General features: G+C 37.4%; 1 protein-coding gene and 1 non-coding gene across 2 annotated transcripts in view; both read right to left on the bottom strand.

Moving 5' to 3' along the window:
* The window catches only part of AP1G1 (adaptor related protein complex 1 subunit gamma 1), a 76,050-nt gene that overhangs the window by 5,740 nt on the left and 45,911 nt on the right, over window positions 1-24,399 (bottom strand). The window contains exons 10-22 of the mRNA XM_075995773.1: window positions 23,194-23,249; window positions 21,271-21,384; window positions 19,120-19,260; window positions 18,032-18,086; window positions 14,339-14,461; window positions 14,065-14,154; window positions 13,330-13,457; window positions 10,730-10,834; window positions 9,585-9,726; window positions 9,270-9,396; window positions 5,048-5,155; window positions 4,756-4,916; window positions 288-386 (exon numbers count right to left, since the gene is read on the bottom strand). Coding sequence (XP_075851888.1) covers window positions 288-386; window positions 4,756-4,916; window positions 5,048-5,155; window positions 9,270-9,396; window positions 9,585-9,726; window positions 10,730-10,834; window positions 13,330-13,457; window positions 14,065-14,154; window positions 14,339-14,461; window positions 18,032-18,086; window positions 19,120-19,260; window positions 21,271-21,384; window positions 23,194-23,249 — 1,449 coding nt within the window. The remainder of the gene's footprint in view (window positions 1-287; window positions 387-4,755; window positions 4,917-5,047; window positions 5,156-9,269; window positions 9,397-9,584; window positions 9,727-10,729; window positions 10,835-13,329; window positions 13,458-14,064; window positions 14,155-14,338; window positions 14,462-18,031; window positions 18,087-19,119; window positions 19,261-21,270; window positions 21,385-23,193; window positions 23,250-24,399) is intronic.
* LOC142863014 (small nucleolar RNA SNORD71) lies at window positions 20,841-20,926 on the bottom strand. The gene has a single exon (XR_012913901.1). It is a non-coding gene; the product is annotated as a small nucleolar RNA SNORD71 (small nucleolar RNA).

Below are 24,399 nucleotides of genomic sequence, written 5' to 3'. Positions count from 1 at the left end.
ACCTTGAGCAATCCGCCCGCCTCGGCCTCCCAAGAACTAGGATTACAGGCGTGGGCCACAGCGCCCGGCCTAAATAGAGAATTATTTTAAGTTGCATTTTAATAAGACGCCACTAAGTCATTTGATGTCTCTGGGTTCCATCTACAAAAGAAAAAGGAAATCAGACCAGGCATTTTCATTGATCTCTCCTCTATGTGTCAGAAAAACCCCGAGAAACAAAGCAGAATTTTATTTCGGGAAATACACTTACACTTTACTCAGATATTGGCTACAAATGTGCTACTCACCTTCTGTGGGTTCAGAACTTTAATGACTTGTGTGATGGTCCCCGTATTAAATGCTGGGACAATGCTGCTGCTAGGAGACAGAAGCTGCAGCTGGAATGTCTAGGGAGAACAAAGGGCACTCTTCAGAAAAAGTAATACACAATGCTATGTCAGAGATGTCAGCAAATAAAAAAGTAAGACACCCAAATGATGGTTCAAATAACAGATTTATCTACTACTAATTTTTGCCTACGATTTGTTTTCCAGATATCAGCAATTCAAAGTGGTGTAGGCTGTCACTGTGGTATTTATAAAAACCCACTGTTAGGTCTTTGATCATGAAAACCAGCAATAAGCGACTCTCCCCTTTCTGGCAGAAGGAATTTTAGCCTACCCCTTTTCAAAAGCTGACCAATTCTTGTTCTGATAACTTTACTTAACAGAATTGACCAACTATGTAAGTAAAAAAATGGGCACTTAACAGAATTGACCAACTATGTAAGTAAAAAAATGGGCACCTGTGGTTTAAAAAAAGCCAGAAGGAGGCCGGGAGCGGTGGCTCAAGCCTGTAATCCTAGCACTCTGGGAGGCCGAGGCGGGCGGATTGCTCGAGGTCAGGAGTTCGAAACCAGCCTGAGCAAGAGCAAGACCCCGTCTCTACTATAAATAGAAAGAAATTAATTGGCCAACTAATATATATATATAAAATTAGCCGGGCATGGTGGCGCATGCCTGTAGTCCCAGCTACTCGGGAGGCTGAGAGGCAGCAGGATTGCTTGAGCCCAGGAGTTTGAGGTTGCTGTGAGCTAGGCTGACGCCACGGCACTCACCCTAGCCTGTGCAACAAAGCGAGACTCTGTCTCAAAAAAAAAAAAAAAAAAGCCAGAAGGAAACCAAGAGAAAAGTTTTCCAAAAATAACAAATCAACATACTGGTCACCAACTATATAAGCCTTTATGCTTTTGTGTAATTAGATGACTGGGATCCAGAGACTTGAATTTTTATTTTTTAAAGCCTGCATAATCTAGACATTGTCAAGGCTCCCCCTACATGACAGTGGCGAAGAAAAGGCTTGAAAGAGCCAGCTTGTTAATATGTAAGTGGAACACATTAGGATCACTCCATTAGAGACACAAGGTCCACGTACAGAAAAAGTACATGCAGAACTAGCCTGTACAGCAAAAGACCAAGATAAGCCAAACACCATGATGTTTTTTTGTTCTTTTCTTTTTTTTATTTTAGCGTATTATGGGGGTACAAGTGTTAAGGTTACATATATTGCCCATGCCCCTCCACCCCCCTCGAGTCATAGCCTCAAGCGTGACCATCACCCAAACGTTGCCTATGTCACTCATTGTGTTTGTATATACCCATCCCCTCCTCCCCCCTCCCACCTGCCCGACACCCAATAAATGTTATTCCTGTATGTCCACTGAGGTGTTGATCCCTTAATACCAATTTGCTGGTGAGTACATGTGGTGCTTGACCATGATGTTTTGAATGCTGGTGGGTTTTGTTTGTTTCTGGGATGAGAGATGAAAGTGCTATAGGCAAGCAAGGTAAACTATACTGTACTAGGCAGCTAGTCTATATACTATAATGTTAAAAATCTTTCCTTAGCCTTCTGAAGTATTTAAGGGAGAGAAAGAGAGAGAGAGAGGGAGGGAGGGAGGGAGGGAGGGAGGGAGGGAGGGAGGGAGGGAGGCAGGGAGAGAGCGCAAGAGCAAGCGCGCAGACAAACTAGTCTTCTCTAAGGCCCAAAATTACAAGAGTAAAGATTCAATCTCAATGTATAGATTTATTATATTGGGTCTTATTCATAATTCCAGTGTCAAGATAAATTATTTAAGCTGAAATACTATTCATTACTGTATTTTCATTAAATATAAGATACTATCAACTGTAATTCACGCCATTATTTTATGTACCACTAAGAAGGAAAATAGGCTGCCCATTAAACTATGACAAGGTATCAATTTTAAAATGTACCTCAATTTCAGGGATATTAAAAAGTGAAAATACTACACAGTGGAATCTATGAAATATGACATTTTGAAGTTCAAGCTACATCATCATGTTGCATCGTATAGTACACCACCAAGAATAAGGCCATGCTTTAATAGTAGAGGTCGTAAGTTGCTAGAACAACAGCCTAAAGTAACAAGTGTAAAACCTAAGTTGCAGCAGCTGACATTTACTAAGCACTGAATACATGAAAAGTGCTTCAAACAGTGCCTGGCACAAAAAACTCATTTATTCCTCAAAGCAGCCCTATGAAGTAGCTATCACCACCCCCTTTGCAAGTGAAGAAACCCAGATACAGAGATTAAATAACTTTCTTCATGTCATACAACTAATATCAAAATCCAAACAGGTCTAGAGTTCATTAATAGTTTCTAACCACTTGACATTACTGTTTCTAAAACATCTACATTACTCTGACTTCTAAAGATGTAATAAGCAAAGAAGGCTGCAATGTCAGCTGTAACCACAAATAAAAGAAAACATCTTCAATTTCCAAAAATGTGTTGTCTGAATGCTGTATTTCACGTCATCACAAAGATTAGGTTAGCTTAGTCTAAACCAGCAGTTGGCAAACTATGGCCCATGGGCCATGAATGGTCCAACACCTGTTTTTGTAAATAACATTTTATCGGAACAGAGCTATGTTCATTCATTTACATACTGTCTACAGCTGTTTCTGTACTATAATAACAGAACTGAGTAGAAATAGAGACCATATAGCCTAAAATACACACAGGTCTTGTACAGAAAAACTTTCCTCAACCCTTATTCTAAACTTTTCTTTATTTAACTTTTCATTATTGAAAACTGGACATAAATATTTCTTAAACTAAGATTTGGTATAAACAAAACCTCAATTCACAAAAACAGTCATCATTTCAGTAGTAAATGATGTTAATTAAGGAAAGGGGAGAGTTTCTCTCATATATCAAGAGATGAAGGCCAGGCGAGGTGGCTCAAGCCTGTAATCCTAGCACTCTGGGAAGCCGAGGCGAACGGATTGCTCCAGGTCAGGAATTCAAAACCAGCCTGAGCAAGAGTGACACACCATCTCTACTATAAATAGAAAGAAACTGGCCGGGCGTGGTGGCTCACGCCTGTAATCCTAGCTCTTGGGAGGCCGAGGCGGGCGGATTGCTCAAGGTCAGGAGTTCAAAACCAGCCTGAGCAAGAGCGAGACCCCGTCTCTACTATAAATAGAAAGAAATTAATTGGCCAACCGATATGTATATAAAAAATTAGCCGGACATGGTGGCGCATGCCTGTAGTCCCAGCTACTCGGGAGGCTGAGGCAGAAGGATCGCTCGAGCCCAGGAGTTTGAGGTTGCTGTGAGCTAGGCTGAGGCCACGGCACTCACTCTAGCCTGGACAACAAAGCGAGACTCTGTCTCAAAAAAAAAAAAAAAGAGTGACACACTATCTCTACTATAAATAGAAAGAAACTGGCCAGGCGTGGTGGCTCACGCCTGTAATCCTAGCACTTTGGGAGGCCAAGGCGGGCGGATTGCTCAAGGTCAGGAGTTCGAAACCAGCCTGAGTGAGACCTCATCTCTACCAAAAATAGAAATAAATTAACTAACCAACTAAAAATATATATACAAAAAAAAAAAATTAGCCGGGCATGGTGGCGCATGCCTGTAGTCCCAGCTACTAGGGAGGCTGAGGCAATAGGATCGCTGAGCCCCAGAGATTGAGGTTGCTGTGAGCCAGGCTGACGCCACGGCACTCACTCTAGCCTGGGCAACAAAGTGAGACTCTGTCTCAAAAAAAAAAGAAAGAAATTAATTGGCCAACTAATATATATATAGAAAAAATTAGCCAGGCATGGTGGCGCATGCCTGTAGTCCCAGCTACTCGGGAGGCTGAGGCAGCAGGATTGCTTCAGGCTAGGAGTCTGAGGTTGCTGTGAGCTAGGCTGACGCCATGGCACTCACTCTAGCCTGGGCAACAAAGCGAGACTGTCTCAAAAACAAATAAAGAGATGAAAAAAAATTTACTTCTGATCTAGTGACTAAAAGATAATACTAAATAGACAAAATCCCTCATCTTAATTAACATTAATTCCATGTCAGATTTTGTGTTTTTAGGTTTTTACTACTATATTACTGAAGGTTGAATTATCCTCAATGCCCTAAGCATTAACTGACCAATCTGTAGAATTCTGCTCTCACTACTGTTATTTTTTCTTAATTTTTTTAATGAACTCCATATCTACTGGATCTCAATACCATTAGAATTTCCTTTCTTTATCATACAATACTAACTGTAAGAATATTTGTGACCAACTATTATTCACTAAAAATGACAGGCTTCAATGAATCATAATAGTTATATTATTGTTAGGTTTGAGTTAAATCTGCAAATTTAGTTTAATATCTAAACATTACAATATATCCTTTACCAAATTCATGGGAAAAAAATCAGCCAATCTTTAAGGCAAAAGGCAAAGAAGACATTATAGTACCTTTGGTACTGCAGCCTGGAAAACAAAGTCCGTCATGTCTAGCTCTGTGCTATTGGAGGCCTGTATCGTTATCACTGTGACGCTGGGGTTGGTATTTGAACGTTCAAAGGTGAATTCTATCTTCAAGCCATTCTTACTGTATGCTGTGATGGAGGGGATGCCTGGAAAAGCATGGGAAGATCAGTCTTATTGTAGTCAGCCTAATGCCTACAGAATGCCTTTCCCCAATAACCACCTCTCAATGCTACGGCTCCATGCAATGATGGAATGATGGTAACAACAGCAAACATACCTGCAGTGATGTCATTGAAGAGAGGCTGTGATGAAAGCCCATCCAATAAGAAGGAGGGCTGGGATATCTGTGGGACTGGGGCAGGGGTAGGAGCAGTAGCTGGAGCACCTAAAAGAAATATTCCAATAGAAAGTCAACTTTAGCCAGCATGACAAAGCTCGCCAAGAAAATACAGGAGAAAATTACTATGATCTCAGGTTAAGGAAAGGATTCCTTAAACAAGACGCAAAAAGCATAGACCATAAAAGGAAAAGAACTAAAATTTCACATACTTTAAAATGAGCAACTTCCATTCATTATTACAAAAATATTATGAAGGAAAAAAGGAAAAAGATATCACAGGCAGGAGAAAATGTTTACTATTAATACATAATAACAAACAGATAAGTATCCAAACTATAAATATCTTCAAAAATCACTTAAGAAAAAAATAACCTAATTAAAAAGTAGCAAGATATATGAACAAGTAATTCACAGAAGAGGAAACCTTTTTTTTATAAGGTAATCTTATAAAAACATGTTCAATCTTACCAGTAATAATGGAAAATGAATTTAAAACCACAGTGAGATACCACTTCATATCTATCAGAATAGTGAAAATTTCAATGTCTGATAATTCCAGATATTGGTAAGAATATGGAACAATGGGGACTTTTAAGCTCTGCTGTACAAATGTAAACTGATACAACCAAACTAGAGAATAATTTGACAATAGTAGAGTTGAACATCAGCATATCCTTCAACAAAGGTTCTTCAATCTTAACACTAATGATATTTTTGACTTTCTAATTCTTTGTTACAAAGGGCTGTCTTTTGAATTGTAGGATGTTAAGCAGCACCCCTGGCTTTATGCATAAGTTGATAGCATCTTCCCAGTTGTGACAACCAAAAATATCTTCAGACAATGCCAATCTCTGGAGAGCAAAATCTTCCCCAGGTGAGAAACTACCTTTCTTATTAATGCTTTTAATTAATTATTACATATGCAGACAGGGAGACACAGACAAAATGCATTTGTACATAGCAAGATGATTTCCAACAGAGAAATATTAGAACCAAAATGTGCATCATCAGGATAATGGATAAGTTGTGATATATTGATACAATAAAATACTATACATCTATAATAGTAAAAATATGAATTCACTAGAAATATACTTAACATGGATTGTTCATGAATCATTCTCACAAAAATAATATTTAGCAAAAAAGCAAGGTGCCAAAAAGAACACATTCAGTTAAATACTATTTCTAAAAAGGTAAAAAAACTGGCAACACAATACTACACACTGTTTCAAGAAACGCACGATAATGGTAAACAATGTTAAACACTGCTTTAGGACAGACAGCAGTTACTTCTGGAATCAAGAGAAAGTGGGGGCCGGGCGCGGTGGCTCACGCCTGTAATCCTAGCTCTTGGGAGGCCGAGGCGGGCGGATTGCTCAAGGTCAGGAGTTCAAAACCAGCCTGAGCAAGAGCGAGACCCCGTCTCTACTATAAATAGAAAGAAATTAATTGGCCAACTGATATATATATAAAAAATTAGCCGGGCATGGTGGCGCATGCCTGTAGTCCCAGCTATTCGGGAGGCTGAAGCAGAAGGATCGCTCGAGCCCAGGAGTTTGAGGTTGCTGTGAGCTAGGCTGAGGCCACGGCACTCACTCTAGCCTGGACAACAAAGTGAGACTCTGTCTCAAAAAAAAAAAAAAAAAAAAAGAGAAAGTGGGATGAAAAGGAAATACTCAGAGAACATCAACCCTCTTAATGATATTTTATTTTACAAACTAGGTACATGAAAACATTTATTAAGTTTTGTAGATGTTAAATTCTGCGTAATAAAATGTAAAGACACACACCCTGGAAAGAGTGGTATTAAGTGGGGTGGGAGAAAAATCATCAGATAACCATTTGTATTTGATCTTTCCAAATGAGAACAAGTTGAGAGTCATATAATAAGGCAATTCATAGAGCATGAGAGAACTCAAGATTCTAAGCACCAGCATGAGAAAATTCAGTAAAATTAAGACAACAGTTTATATTGAAAGATTTCAAATCACTTATGAAATTAACTGATAATAAATATGCCATCTTAAAAAAGAATTAACACAATGAAGTAAAGGAAGGCGGGTATATATTTTTTAAAATATACTAAAGAACACTAGAAAAAAATGACATACTAAAAATTAGCAAAGAAAGCAGAAATACAGATGGCTAAGCCAAGCAAAAGCAGCTAAAACAAATGCAAACAACACAGAATGTGCAGTCAAGCAGATTACCAATGAAGTATAGAGAGACATATTAATATAGTTCTCCTAGTTTTTATAAATCTAATCTAGAAATTTTTGCAGCAATTCCCATTTTCAAAACAACTTCAGAGGCTGCCCAAGATACAAAGGCAGCATATGGGCCCGCAATGTCCTCAAATTTTAGCTTTTGTATTCTATAAAAGTACAGTATTGTTTTGGGGAACAGGAACTCACTGCTCTAAACCCTCTAAAAACACATGCTACATCTAATTCTAAATTTCCACTGAATCACTGTACAATAGGATAAAGCTGTAATGATGAATTAAAGAATCTAGAATTCAAAATTTTTAAACGTCATGTAAAGAAAATGGAAAAACGTGCTTAAAACACATTATGAAGGAAGAAAGAAAATCTGGCTTTTAAACATTTTACCATTTTGCTTTTACATATAACACTAGGGAAACAAGAAAGAAAGAACAAAAACCAAATGAAACTTTAAGACACCATGATAAATGAGTTATAGATACCAAAAGAATGTTCAAAAAGGAAATTCATCTAAAATACAAATATGTAGACAGATATTAAACATTCTCTGTGATTGAAAAAATAAAAAACAAAATATTGGGTTCAATTTTTTTTACCTAACAGGGCTTTAAAAAAATTATGATATACAATGCTTATGCTCATGACTGTACAATGAAACTGGCACCCATATAAATTGAGGAAAAAGTAAATAATATTTGCCAAGTGTCATGCACAGGGTGGGTCAGCAGTCCTAACAAATACCCTGTGAAGTAAGTGTTCAGTCATCCTAATTTTAACCAGATTCAGAAAGACTAGCTTAGTCTATGAAATAATCTAAAATAAGGACAAATTGATGTAATAATATTTGTTGAGGCAACTAAGAAAAAATCTAGAAACAAAATTCCCAATAGTAAAAAACTGAAGTAAATAATAATGCAAACTTCTTGATAAAATATTAGACATCATCTAAAATTACAATTATGAAGACTATGTACTAACATGAAAATGCTGACATGTTAAGTGAAGTATACACTATATTTTAATTATGGGGTTTTTTTGATTTTCCAGTTATGCAGCACAACTCTGGCATCTGAGGATTTGTAAATGACTCAAAAGTACATGACAAGTAACATTTCGAAATTTTGTTAAGACAAAGACATAAATCCTAAACTCTGGGAGCCTGCTGTATTAGAGGGAAAAAAATCAGCCAGTCAGAGTCTACCTAACCATCCAACATCCTTATCCCACTGCTGCTTTCAACTCAAGGTCATATACGCTCTAACTCTCCATTATGCTTTTAAAGAAGACACTTTAACTTTTAAGCTATACTTTACACTGCAACTTACGATAGAAGTTATACACTACAGTGATATGCTTGAACTCAGGAATTCACAATACTGTAGAACACATCAATTACAAATATCTAATACATATGAACAAAAACAAGAAAAAATATTCCCAAATGAAGTTATGTTTGAATACTGTGAGTAATTTCTCCTTCAACTGCTTTAATTATAGGAAGGGTAGGAGGGGAAGAAGGACAAAAGGTAGGCAGTAGGTTAACATCTCTCCGCAAATGGCCATAGCTATTGAAAACTAATCACGAGTAGAAAAGAACCTAGAGAAAGTCATGTCTTAGGATACTAAAAGCAGAGGTGATGTGAGATATATTCTTTTCGAGCCTAAAAGTGAAAATCTTTTCTATCTTAAAATACTATGAATAATGTATTATCCCAAAATTAAAAATTAGGCTTTAAGGAATCCCTATGAATTATCTTTAGAACATCAACACGGCAGCTTACACCCTAGATGTTGTGAAGATTCAATTCTTGCTTCTCACTTAGCCTACCCTATCTTCAAATGATTCATGTGCTGAAAAGTCTGTTCGGTGCAGTTTTTCCCCAATGCCCCTATATCTATCCAGGCATTAAGTAGCTCCAGACTGGCCTCACCTGTAAGGTTGATGTCACCCAGCAAATCAAGAAGTTCTCCACCAGCAGAAGCTGGTTTGCTTGTAGGTGCAGTTGGAATAACAGGTGTTATGTCATTTCCTCCCAACAAATCCAATAAATCATTGGCCTAAACAAGGAAATAAGACCTCAACTCATTAGTTTTCTAGTCTGCTATCTAATGCAAAACTCTTTCAATACTTAAAAATAAGGAGGAGAATCAAAAACCAATCCAGGAACAGAAGGAGTCAACTAAGAGATAAGCTATAAGGGACCATAAGATCATCAGAAGCCCCAGATAAGAGAGTGGAAGGCTACCTGGCTGGTGGGCTGTGGCCCAGAGGGTGGTGGTTTGGTCTCTAGTGGAGCTGGTTCTGTCTCTCCATTTGTCTGCACAATCTCAGTGGGGCCATTTGTGGTCACTTTTTCCATGACGGGCATTCTCTCAAGTAGGGCAGACCTAGAAGAATCTGAAGTGGTTAAATTCTAGGCAGTTAACCTAGATTCCCTACCAAAAACTACAACAAACTTATGTTGAAGCCAAACATGGAGAGCCATTTCCCATCCCCACCCAACACACACACAAAAACAGAAGGTGGATTATAAGAATACATGACCTAAATTCCTGGCTGGATTAAGGGCAAGCAAGAAACCTTGAATAAACAAACTATACACCAAAATCCTGAAGCATATATTTCAGTGGCAGAGAAACTGGGATGAAAGAAAGGTAAATCAGTAGGTATTAACAGTCTCCAATCACGAAGATACTGCATAATAGAAGAAAAAAGATGACAAACACCAAAATGTTGATGGTGATGGGATTTGAATGAGATTTCTCTTGAAAAAAATATAACTCCCACATCTTAATCAAATAAAACAGGAAATGAAGCAAACTTTCCATAACAAAGCATTAGAAAGGGGGTATGGAGTTGAATGAAAAAACAGTTATTTTCTTTCTTTTTTTAAAGAGACGAGGTTTCACTCTGTCACTCAGGCTGGAGCACAATGGCACCGTAATAGCTCACTGCAGCCTTGAACTCCTGGACTCAAGCAATCTTCCTGTCTCAACCTCCGAAGTAGCTGGGACTACAGGTGTGTGTGCCACCACACCTGGCTAATATTTCTTCTTCTTCTTCTTCTTTTTTTTTTTTAAGAGATGAGGTCTAGCTATGTTACCCAGGGTGGTCTCAAACTCCAGGCCTCAAGCAATTCACCCTCTTTAGTCTCCCGAGTCACTGGGATTACAGGAACTTAGCACTGTACCTGGCATAGTTATTTTATTTAGAAGCTGAGAGAAAAATAGAAGATGAACAAAACAGAAGCAGCCATGCAATCAGAACTAAATAGAGTTATGAGGTCCAGTTAATAAAGCCCAAGGAATGAATATTCTTTATGGATAATCATGATAATGTATTCAGGATGCTAAGAGGTACTACATGCATTGCTTAGTTTCTTTCACTCACCTCATATGGTCATATTTCTTAAAAAGTGCATTATATTCTACTGCCCTCTGCTGGAGTTCCACATCAATGCTGCTTCCATAGATGGAAACCACTTTCTTAATTCGGCTACGGGATAAAAGGACAAAGTCAAATACCCAAAAGGAAATTCATAAAGAAGCAGAATGTTTAAACCAGAGTTTTCTAGTTAAAAATTTTGAAACACACATCTTCATCTTTTCTTACTTTATATAATTTTTAAAAAATATCTTTTCTTTATTTTCATTCATCCAATATTCACCATTATACTATTCTCACTGTAACACCGGGTTTTTGCCTGTTAAATATCTCATGGCTTAAAATTTGCCTGACAAATTAGCACTTACTACTTTGTCACAAAAGAAATCTGTATTGTTCATTACTTCTTTCATAATTTTAAAATAAGTTTTTTGTTTTTGTTTCTGAGACAAAAGTCTCACTCTGTTGCCAGGGCTAGAGTGCCATGTCGTCAGCCTAGCTCACAGCAACTTCAAACTCCTGGGCTCAAGTGATCATTCTGCCTCAGCCTCCCAAGTAGCTGGGACTACAGGCATGAGCCACCATTCCCGGCCTAAAATAAGTTTTTATCAACAAAAAGGTAATAGCATCAAAATGCTGAGCCCAGGCCGGGCGCTGTGGCTCACGCCTGTAATCCTAGCTCTTGGGAGGCCGAGGCGGGCGGATTGCTCAAGGTCAGGAGTTCAAAACCAGCCTGAGCAAGAGCGAGACCCCGTCTCTACTATAAATAGAAAAAAATTAATTGGCCAACTGATATATATATAAAAAAATTAGCCGGGCATGGTGGCGCATGCCTGTAGTCCCAGCTACTCGGGAGGCTGAGGCAGAAGGATCACTCAAGCCCAGGAGTTTGAGGTTGCTGTGAGCTAGGCTGAGGCCACGGCACTCACTCTAGCCTGGACAACAAAGTGAGACTCTGTCTCAAAAAAAAAAAAAAAAAAAAAATGCTGAGCCCAAATTCTTCTAGATCACAATTTAAAGACTAAGTAAAAAATACCATTTTCCACAAGACTTTCTATTAAAAAGTGAAGAAAAAGTCTAAGAGAACTAAGTTTATCCTAAATATGCTTGGCTGGGAAACTGACCCAAGAATTGACTTTTATTCAAAATAGGAAAGAGAATTTAAAGATTTAATCACCAAAACATGACTTTATTCCCATTCAGACATCTGAAAATACTATACTAAACCCAAACCCTTACATAAGTGCAGAACCAGTTCACATTGGTTTGACTTAGTCAATAACAGAATGTCCAGTTGCTTTTCAATTGCAATAGCCCCTCAGGTTGCAAGTCATGTAACCCCAGTATGCACAGATGAACCAAATGTACCTGATTAGTGACCTTAGAGCCCCCCAGAGTGAAAAAGTCAACTGTATAAATACTCAGATTAACACACCGACTGCCACACCAGAAAAAATTTTTTTTCCTTCAGGCCAAGGTGTTTTATTAAAAAAGGGAATAAAAACTACGAAAACAAAACAATCCTTTCTAATTAATGAAAAATTTATTTTTTATTGTTTTCTGTGTGTGAGTTATATGCAACTTAAAAAATAGTTCCAGGCTGGGCGCAGTGCCTCACGCCTGTAATCCTAGCACTCTGGGAGGCCGAGGTGGGCGGATTGCTCGAGGTCAGGAGTTCAAAACCAGCCTGAGCAAGAGTGAGATCCCGTCTCTACTATAAATAGAAAGAAATTAATTGGCCAGCTAATATATATAGAAAAAATTGGCCAGGCATGGTGGCGCATGCCTGTAATCCCAGCTACTCGGGAGGCTGAGCCATTTGGATTGCTTAAGCCCAGGAGATTGAGGTTGCTGTGAGCGAGGCTGATGCCATGGCACTCACTCTAGCCTGGGCAACAAAGCGAGACAGTGTTTCAAAAAAAAAAAAAAAAAAATAGTTCCAGAGGCTCCCAAGCTGAAGAGATGTTAGAGTTACATATGCTTTGAGGCCTCTGAGCTCCAAACTAGCATGAGTTAAATACAACTCATATGACAGTTAATGTGTTAAGGAGTATGAAATGAATTAAGCAAGGGGTGTCCTGTTTTGCTGCAGTATGAACTTAAGAGCCAATGAACTGGTGCATAACCCGATCACATCATGCCTCCTTGCATTTTCCTATCTTCCTCATAGTTGCTTTTTGCCTATAAAACCCACCCCCAGACCCCAGCTTAGGAAGAAGAATTTGAGCATTGTCACCAGTCTCTTTGCCAGTCAACCTTGCAATAAAGCTTTTCCTTTTCTCAAAAGCTGGTACCATACATAGTATTGGCTTCTATGTGCATCAGGCAGGGAGCCCATCACTCAGTAACACTTACGTGGGGACTAACTTCTCCACTTACTACTATTGCTACTACTACTACTAATAATAATAATAATAATCCACAGTGGAGTAGGAGAATGAGAGAGAGCAAAGCATAGATAAAGATGAACTATGAATGGATAATCATGACTGTGGAGCAATAAATGCAAATTTATTTTACTATTCTCTCTGCTTGAAATTTTCCATAATAAAAAGATTTTAAAATTACAAAACAGCCTGTTCCCCCTACTTTTCTTCAATACTCACTTTACAGTACTAGTGAATCGAGTAGAAAGCTTCATAATGGCAGTGAGGGCATAACCTCGTGTCACAGAAGTGGACATATTAGAGATTAGGACACTTTCTAAAATATCCAGCACTTCATCCTCTGTTACCTGGGGAGGAAGGAGAAAAAGTAAAAAACCATGTACAATGAATGGTAAGATCAAACATCTAAAGCTGATGTCAAGCCAGAGGATGTCACCAGAAAGACATTCCTATCATTACACAAGCCCCTAACATAACCTGTGTTTTGCAAAGGTAACTGTCCATGCTGTTCTGTCAACCAAAGCGGGTAGCAGGGAGGTAAAAGGAGTGGAAAATGACCACTCGGGGCTGAGAGGAATATGGCAATTTGAAGGGGCAGAAGTAGAGGAAGAAAGGGAAAAGATACAGAGAGTTCAGTGTTGTTGCCACAATTTTCCCTAACGAATCTCTTACTAAGCAATGGAAACACATGTCTCATTTCTTTTTATCAACCAGAGGATAAGAAAAATAACAATTCAGGCTACTAGGGTAGGGAATAAAGCCTAAAGCAGTTTTAAAATCTCAAAATGGTTCAGTAAGTTCCATCTCAAAAAAATGGCAGGTTTCCCAATAAAATTCTAGCATTAATTCTTCAAAAAGTTTTCAAGTAATCAACCTCAACTCCCCATTAAACACTACTCTCCCAAACCAAAAACACTATTTCCCCCCTCCTTAACCAACAGTGACAAGGGGTACCTGAATAGGCTCTTCCTCTTCACATTGGCCAGATACAAGAAGATCACCATATTCACCTATACACCACGCAGCCACTTGTACCAAAGGTTGCTGCCAAAAGAAAGCCACTGTTAGTCAAGGACTTCAGTCCTTCCAAAGATACTAATGCAAATCATACATCGTCTAATTATAAAGGTCAAAACTGAGCACACCAAGTGTGTTAGTAGTAAGGACATAGTAGGAAATTAAAGGGTAATTTTTTTCCCCCTAAAATAAAAAGAAAATGAAGACTTACTTGAGAATAATCACCAAGAATTGCTTTGTACAAGCGCTGGACAGTATAGGCATGCATCTCCACACTATTGGTTATTAACTGGATCAAATTGGGAACCGCATCATCACGAACATAACTTCCTGCCTGAAAGGAAATGCAAACGGTTACCTCTAGAAACACATAACAATGAAAAGAAGTGTTAGCTATTATTACTGTTGTTAAAAGATTAAGACAAACTTGGTTCCAATTTTCAGGTTCATAGCAGCTCAAACATCAAAGTCTTAAATATTTTAAGTTTTTAAATTTTATCAAAAAAACTCTTTGTCCAAATTAAAAGTAAAATATAGAGATTTAAAATTTCAAGAAAGACCTTTTCTACTGAAAACAAATGAGACCTAAAAATTCAAAATTTGAGAAGTACATTCACTAGAACTTAATTACAAACACCTCTCCCTTCCGCCAACTTCCTAGCACTGGTATTAAAATCAGATGGTCTTAATTTCATGGAGACAGTAAAATGATGGTTACCAGAGACTGGGAGGGGTAGCTAGTGGGGAGGGGGTGGATAAAGTGGGGAGGGTTAATGGGTGCAAAATAAAGTTAGATAGATAGAATGAACAATATCTGATAGCACAACAAAGTGGCTATAATCAACAGCAAGTTTAGGATATACTTTAAAATAACTAAAAGTGGAATTGGAGTGTTCCTAACATGAAGAAACAATAAATGCCTGAGGTGATAGATACCTAATTACCCTGATTTGATTAATTCACATTATATGCCTACATCAAAACATCAGATGTATCCTACTATAAAGATATAGGGTACAACTATTATGTACCCATAATAATTTCTTTAAAAATCAGATGGTTTCACATGTCATGATTTATTCTAAGAAAAGAAAAAGAAAATCAGATGGGCGAGCTACGGTAGTCATGTTACTCTAGGCGATGGAGAGGAGGGATGTACATAAACAGTTCAAATGAGCATATTACATAAAATAAAAGGGATTAAACAACTTTTTAGAAGCAAATTTATTAAAACATCACACTGTCCTTTAAAAACTAGTGTTTGTATATATTATGGAACCAACATTAGCCTCAGGAATGGGAGATATTTTATATTTAATTATCCAAGCTTTGATCTGATATACAATACTGAAACCAGGCCTAACCATGTGTATTTTGGAAAGGTTGAAAAGACAAAAGAAAAAAAAAAAGAGAGAAAAAAAACCCCAGGTGATTGAGATGCTCACTCCTGTTAAGAAACACAAACACAGAGATAGAAGTTTAGAAAAATGGTCAAAAGGAAATGTAAGATGCTAAAAAGTAGGTAATTTGTGGGATGACTTATTTACATTCTTCACTAACCAGAGAAAGCAGAGTGCTTAAAGTAGGAGAAAGCATCAGCATAGTATAATTGACATTTATACCCTGTTTCATCCAACAATAGCAGAATATACAGTTTCTTCTCAAACCCACCGAACCAAGAGAGACCACATTCTGGGTCATAAAAAATATCTTAACAAATTTAAAAGAATAGAAATCATACAAATATGTTCTTAGACTGCAATGAAATTAAACTAGAAATAAGTAATGCAAAGATAGCCAGAAAAAAAAAAATCCCCAAATATTTAGAGATTAAATCATCATTACTTCCAAATAGCAAATAGGTCAAAGATGACATTACAAGTATAGACCAGTATCTCTCATGGACTTAGATGTGAAACTCCTCAACAAAATATTAGCAAATCAAATCTGACAATGTATAAAAAGAATTATACATCACGATCATGTGGGATATAAATCCAGGTAAGAATAACATTCAACATTCAAAATTAAGGCAATGTAATCCAGCACATCAACAGGTTAAAGGAAAAAAATCACATGATCATATAAAGAGAACGAACATAAGCCAGTTGGAAAAATGGAAAGTAGGAGCATTTAAAAAAATGGTTTTTGATAAACATTTTCCTTCAGGAGCTCTAATTTTTCCCTTCTTTTAGGCCTCACAAAAATAAGAAAATATGTCCTGATTCATCACGTCTTTTGTGAGAATATAATTTTTACCATTATTAATCACATTCATTAACTTTTAACCTTTTATAAAATTAATTCATTGTAAGTAAACTAGAAAACTACTATGCCCCAGATAGAATTCTGCAGCAACAAATACATGTAAATCATAATTTTAATAGCATCACTCCCTCACTACAGATGTTTCATAATTTACTTAATCCCCATTTGGGGATTAAACAACTACTAGTTGTTTCCAGTTTTCCTCTGTTATAAACAAAACTGGGATGAACATTTCTATTTATACATTTTTGTATACTTGTCCTTTTATTTTTCCAAAGCCCTAAAAATTTAATTAATGAATCAAAAGGTGTAAGTTAAGATTTCAGCTACATGCTACCAAACTATACACTGAAAAGGTGGCATCATCTTATACCTCTATAAAGTGGAAAGTACTGCCTGTTTCTCCATTTTCTAACACTAGGAATTAAAAGGCATGATATGCGAAAAAATGATACCTCACTTTTATTTTACTATTTCTTTACTAGTAAGAGTATTTTTTCAAAGGTTAATTAGCCATTTCATTCTTCTTTTGTAAATTGCCTGTCAATTGCCAATTATTCCATTTTCCCATTAGTTGTAAATTATTTACAGATTAAAAATAATAAGCTGGGCACAGTTGTCACACCTGTTACCCCAGCACTTGTGGAAGGCCGAGGTGGGAGGATCACTTGAGGCCAGGAGTTCAAGACCAGCCAAGGCAAGATAGTGAGACCCTGTCTCCATAAAAAAAACCTTTAAAATTTAGCCAGGCATGGTGGTGCACACCTACAGTCCCAGCTACTCAGGAGGCTGAGGCAGGATCACTTTACCCAAGCAATGAGCTATGATTGCACCACTGCACTCTAGCCTGAGTGACAGAGTGAGATCATGTCTCAAAAATAAAAATAATAACATACTGTCATACGTCACAATGTTTCCCCCTAGTTGTCATTTGCCTTTTAAATTTACAGATTTATTTTCCCTTTTGCTATACAAGTTTTTAATTTTAACATAGTCAAATTTGTAAGTATTTTCCTCTATAGTATCTACTCCTGGTGACATTATTAGATATAGTTATGTTTTATTTGTATGCTACTACACTTTCATTTTTACTCTTAAATCTCTACTCACTGTCTATTATTGAATGAAAAACAGAGAATCTTCCAAATTCTGGAAGAATACCAAAGAAAGGATACCTTCTAAAAAGGAATTGGAAATCCTGAATAAATTTAGTCATTCAAAACCCTGAAAGAGCTTCCTATCATATTCAAAATAAAACCCAAACTATATGGCCTTACATAACCTGGCCCCTGCTCATCTCTCTGACCTCCACCCTGCCTCTTACTTTATTGGCTTCGTTTGCCTTCCTGCTGCTCTCCAAGCAGGCCAAGCTTGTGGCTACCTCAGATCTTTACATTTTCTGCTCCCTCTGACTAGTATCCTCTCCCTCAAGATCCCTGCATGGCTTGATCCTCATTTCACTGAGGCCTCTACTCCAATGTTACCTCCTCTGAGAGATCTCCCTGGCTACTCTACCTAAAACACTTAGCCAGTTGCCCCATATCCCACCCTACCCTGACATCACTGTGTTCCCTCATGCTGTTTTAGTTTTACTCATAGTGCACTTACTATACACTTACTGAGAAAAGCCACTTACCGTTGTCAAAACACGCATAATTGTGTCTATATGCCACCGTTTGGAAGGTGCATACCTGAGAAAAAAATGGCACAGGGTGAAAAAATTGGAAACTGTAAAGTATACTATATTCAGTGACTCAAAAATCCTGCCGTGAAGTCTTTTCTAGGTTCCCTGGATATGTAAGTATAGTATATATGGAGACATTTCATCTTCAAACCTAGCAGTAAATGCCATTTCAAAGAATGATAAAATGGTATATAGTCAAACTCAGATATTTCCCATTATATTGTAATAGGAGTTGCTGAGCTGAGAAATGGAATTTCGGTTTCACAGAAAACAAATCATACAGTCAGGACAGAAAATAAAGAACAAAGAAGAAAAGGGACTATTCTCAGATCCAGACAATACCAAGACTAGAAACTCATTTCCTTAAATTAAGAATGGAAAAAGAGACAGAATAGCAGTACTACTAAAATCTTGAGGTACTTCCTCCTTAAGTTTTATATAGAACTACAATTCAGACACTGTAGCTTTTCTTTCTTTCTTTTTTTTAATAGAGACGGGGTCTTGCACCCAGGCCAGAGTGCAGCAGTGTGACCGTAAGCTCACTGCAACTTCAAACTTCTGGGCTCAAGTGATCCTCCCGCCTCAGCCTTCCCAGTAGCTGGGACTACAGGCACACGCCACCATGGCCAGCTAATTTTTCTTACTTTTTGTAGAGACGGGGTCTTGCTATGTTGCCCAGGCTGGTCTTAAACTCCTGGCCTCAAGTAATCTTCCTCCCTCAGACTCCCAAAGTGCTAGGATTACAGGCGAGAGCCATGGCATCCGACTCAGATGCTCTAACTTTTCTATTCCCTTCATAAAAACTGCATAATAGATGAGAAGTTAAAGAACAGATAAAGGAGGAGATTTCATAAAAGTGGGAATTATTTTTACTCTTAACATATTAAAATGCTGGCTGTAATGGCCTTCTAAAGCTAACTTATAATTGGGAGCTTGAAATAAATGTTTAAACATATTTATAGCATTTTCCCCATGTTTTAAAGATGCTCCCCCAAAAGTTTCAAGCATCTTTTACCAATAAAATAAAAATTAAATCTTACTTTTCTGCAGCAAGAAAGATTCCAGATGCACAGTCTGCTTTAAATTCTGGCTCACATGAATCCAGAAAATAAAGTAATTCCTTCATCATGCCTCGGATATTATTCCCATTTACCAGGGCAAAACTCAACTCCATTGCACGCCTTGCAGAGGGGAAAAATTAAAAAAGTTATGATGCTTACAGTGGGAATGAAACAAAGACCCAGGTTTGCTCTCTCTGAGCACCAAGCACTGGCAGATGTGTTAATGCCCTTACACAATCCTGTGATCCCAATTTTTATACACAAGATAATCAAAGAGATTTATTCTTATTTAATCAAAGTTAGTTCTGATATTTTGAATCTTCATTCAATACTTTTCTTCAAAACTCCCTAAGAGATACACTACTAATGACCAAATATGTGGTTTGGGTTCAACAGTCTATTCTATGAAGCTGAAATTTAGAATTATTTAAGAGGCTCAAAAGAAGGGGCAACAAAATCATTACCCAGTGATAATACCTCTTTGCATTATTCCCTAAAAATGTGACCCATTAAGTCACCATACTCTACATCTACTATACCCCACTTCTGTGCAAAGATGATGTAACATAGTTTACATAAAAGATATACAGAAAATTAGTCTAAAACCAAACTCAAAGGGAAAATGAGGGCCATGAAAAGGAAAAAAATGGCATGTGCTTTGAGGGGAAATAAGAGTTTCTATAACTGCCTATTAAATTTGGCAAGAAGGCAAAAATGAATATGTTTAACATATAAAAGTTCTAAGGTTATTCCGTATTTGGTCAATAATTTCAAACACTGTATGTACACTGACTTTCAGAAATACTAATTTAATACAAAGAACTTACCAAGGTTTGTGGCTAATATAAAAGCAACAAAAATTCAATCCTTAGAGACATAATAGCTATTATATAGTGTTTACGTAATTTATATATATTAATTCAATTAAGCCTGTATAACCCCATGAAGTGGGTGCTCTTCTATCTGCATTTTATATATGAGAGAACTGAGGCACTGAAAGTTTAAGTAATTTGATCCCATTTACAAAAGACAGAGCTAGGATTTGAAATGAGGCAGTTCGGCCCCAGATTCTGAGCTTTTACTTTGAATCTCCAGAATCTTTGAAATTCAAAGCCCAGTAATGAGCTATACAGAAACAACACAATAGGAGTCAGAGGCTAATATCTGTTTCCAGGACTGTCCTTATAAGGATTAAAGTTTAGGGTAAGTCCTTTGATCCCTTTGGGGCTGTATTTTAACTGATTTGTTAATTGGGGATAGAAATAATTGCCTAGCCTAGGCTCTCCCATTGGCTTGCTCTGAGAACCAGCTGACAGGGTGCTTACAAAACCATTTGCAAAGCGCTACATAAAAGTTGATGTTACTAAGTCCAAGACTTATCTTTAAATTGCCCAAGCACTTAGCACCTCTTCCATGCAAATAAAAGGAACTCAATAAATCTTTGTAACCGGTTTCAGGGATCATTTTAAATCTACTTTGTTCTGAATTTGAACATACAACCGAAAGTTCATTGAGGCCAATTATAGCTAGGCTTTACAAACATCTAAATTCTAAGAGGAGAACCAGCAGAATTGCTCCATTGGGGGAAGAGATGTATGCTTTCTGAGAGTGCTATCTGCTGCCTAACAGTCATCTCAGGATACACTGTTCTAAGAAACATGGGCTGCCTGGGGATCCTGGGGCGTAAGTACTGCAAAAAATGTGTGTTGTCAGTAATTTGAGTTTCAGCATTGTGATAAGACACTTAGCCGATGGATCACTCCTTATTTTCATCCTCCAACACACAAAGCACAGTACCCCTGTTAAGCAAACTTCTGCCCAGCTTATCTGTATCTGTTATATTTACTAAAGAACCAAGGACAACTTTAGTGGGCACTTACGTATTTCTTATTGGCCCCCTTAATTGACCTAAACTTCTTCCTGTCAATCCTTTATTAAGAAAACTCTCTCTGCACTCACTCTGCAGAAAGTTCATCTGTGAACACAATGACTAAATATACCAATGTCAACACTTTTGCTCTCAAAACTATTATAAAGTATGGGGGGCGGGGGGGACAAACCATTAATAATCTGTTTCTGTCACTTAATTTACCCAAACCACTAGACTGATAAAGATTCTCAGTTTGTTACCGTTTTATTGAGACATCCAAATCTTTAAGACAGTCCACGATTGTGCTTCTGTGTCTCTGTACTGCATTATGATCTGTCTGCACTGTCTTCAACAAAGATGTCAGAGCTACATATCTGAATGAAACAAAGTTGCAGAATAACAAAGTTAAGATGTAAAATTCAGGATAGTTTTCCTCTGCCTAAATAATGAAAAAAAGGATGTCTAATGGATAAGGGAAAGCACCCAGTTTTAAATACTTAAAGATAACATTTTAAAGGTATAAGAGGCCAGGTGTAGTGGTTCATGCCTATAGTCCCAATGCTTTGGGAGACTGAGGCAGGAGGATTGCTCGAGGCCAGGAGTTCTAAACCAGCCTGGGCAACATAGCTATGACCCATTTTCACACACAAAAAAATTTTTTAAATTAGGAAACGTGGTAGTACGTTCCTATAGTCCCGGCTATCACGAAGTTGAGGCGAGAGGAACGCCTGAGCCCAGGAGTTCAACAACAGCCTGGGAAACACAGCAAGAACCTGGCTCAACAACAACAACAAAAAAGGGCTAAAAGATACCATCATTTAAAATAGTGGCAACAAAGAGAAGATTTTAATTTAGATTTACATTAATGGTCAAGACTATTTAATCTCTCTCTCTGTTCAGACTCTATCATTTCTAAAAAATAAAGAATGAAAATTTTGTAAAAATTATTTATTTAAAAAAATTTTAAAAAGACTAATCTTTTAAAAGTAATTGGCTCAGGGCCGGGCGCGGTGGCTCACGCTTGTAATCCTAGCACTCTGGGAGGCTGAGGCGGGCGGATTGCTCAAGGTCAGGAGTTCAAAACCAGCCTGAGCGAGACCCCGTCCCTACTATAAAAATAGAAAGAAATTAATTGGCCAACTAATATATATATATAAAAAATTAGCCGGGCATGGTGGCTCGTGCCTGTAGTCCCAGCAACTCGGGAGGCTGAGACAGCAGGATTGCTTGAGCCCAGGAGATTGAGGTTGCTGTGAGCTAGGCTGACGCCACGGCACTCACTCTAGCCTAGGCAAGAAAGCGAGACTCTGTCTCAAAAAAAAAAAAAAAAAAAAAAAAAAGTAATTGGCTCAATTCTTTCAAAATTTTCCAAATAATAAAACAAGCATATAATATGATTTTTCAGGCTGCCTTAGCCCCAAACTACATGAAGAAATTATTTTAATTTAACCATTGCACTTTCTCTGTTTTTGATTGCCTCTATAAAAACTGAGTTTAAGATCTAAGTGTTGAAAAATTCTTTTAGAAAGAGAAGATAATTCAGGGTGGCACAATCATTATTTCCACATCTTTTCTTAACATGGTAAGAAAAATTCTTCCTGATTAGAATAACAGGCAAACAAGACATACTACATATATAGACTAGTAACAAAATAAAAGATAACACTGATCGATTAATTCATGTACCTAAAAAAAAATAGCTGGAATTCACAAAAACAGTACAGATTTGCTACCTGAAATGTTATATTTTTCTTCTTAGAGCAGAGGTCAACAAACTAGTCACCTGCAAAATCTAGCCCTCTGCAGTTTTTGTAAATCAATTTTTATTGGACAAAGGTACACTCCTCATTTACATATTATCTATGGTTGATTTTATGCTAAGAAGCAGAGTTGAGTAGGTGCCACAGAGACCTTGTGGCCCATATATCCTAAAATTTACCGTGTGACCTTTTATAGAAAATTTTTGCTGACCTCTGATTTATAGAAAAAATAGTAGTAAAAATTAAGCCATGAGGCAAATGCTTAAATTCCTTACACAATAGTAGTCTGGTCCAGACTAAACAAAAAATTCTGAGTTGAAGTTCTAGATAGGTCACTTAATACATGTGTAAACTTGATCAAAGTCACTCATGAAAATATTGGTTTTATAATATCCAAGACAAGATATTTCTTAGTTGACTTACCTAATATTTTTGTCGTTGTTCAATAAGAAACGACCCAGGATATTTATGGCTAGAACCTAGAGAGAAACAGTATAGGTTAAAAAATTAAATATTTATGTTGTTTCCTGACTCTAAGGACCACTTCCTGGTCTCTGATGGGTACAAAACTATTTCAAGACAATGACTGGTATTTTATAGACTATTAGCAAAAAGAACACAAAAAAACCAAAATAAACAGGCCGGGCACGGTGGCTCACGCCTGTAATCCTAGCTCTCTGGGAGGCCGAGGCGGGCGGATTGCTCGAGGTCAGGAGTTCGAAACCAGCCTGAGCAAGAGCGAGACCCCGTCTCTATTATAAAATAGAAAGAAATTAATTGGCCAACTAATATATATACAAAAAAAATTAGCCGGGCATGGTGGCGAATGCCTGTAGTCCCAGCTACTCAGGAGGCTGAGGCAGGAGAATTGCTTGAGCCAGGAGTTTGAGGTTGCTATGAGCTAGGCTGATGCCACGGCACTCACTCTAGCCTGGGCAACAAAGCGAGACTCTGTCTCAAAAAAAAAAAAAAAACCAAAATAAACAAACAAACCAACCCCTAAAAATCTAAAAGCAAACTCTTAAAATCATGTTATATTTCAACAGTAAGTGAATGAAGATTATGTTTTATTAGGTTTTGATTAGGTTTTGATATTGTCAGTAAAAGAACAATATTTAGAGGAAAATCTAGCCATAACCATAAATATTTAAAATAAAAATATATCCTCTGCGTTAACAATTTACTTCTAGAAATTTATCTGGCAAACATAATTGTATATACACACAAAGGTCTATTGCAGCAGTACGGCAAATCACAAACAATAGGAGACAACCTAAAAGTCCATGAATAGCAAATCTGCTAAATATACTAGGGCATACCCATACAATGGAATACTATGCAGCCATTAAAACAGAATAAATTCTGATACATGGTACAACATGGATCAACCCTGAAGACACTACGATAAATGAAATAAGACAATCTGTTTATCAAAAGGATAGATATTGCCTGATTCCATTTATATGAGGTACTGTGATATTGTGAAATACATATTTGTTCTTTATCTTCCCCGGCATACAACTCCTAAATCCCTTGGAATATCCCAGGTGACACCATCTTTAGTTCTAATAAGGTGACTCTAGATGGGCTCCTGGAAAGCCTCAGCATGGGGGCTGGTTGCCAGGGGAA

The sequence above is a fragment of the Microcebus murinus genome, chromosome 20, assembly GCF_040939455.1.
Source record: "Microcebus murinus isolate Inina chromosome 20, M.murinus_Inina_mat1.0, whole genome shotgun sequence".
Classification (NCBI taxonomy): domain Eukaryota; kingdom Metazoa; phylum Chordata; class Mammalia; order Primates; family Cheirogaleidae; genus Microcebus; species Microcebus murinus.
Note: the sequence above shows the minus strand (reverse complement) of the source record. Positions and strands in the feature narration are given on the sequence as shown.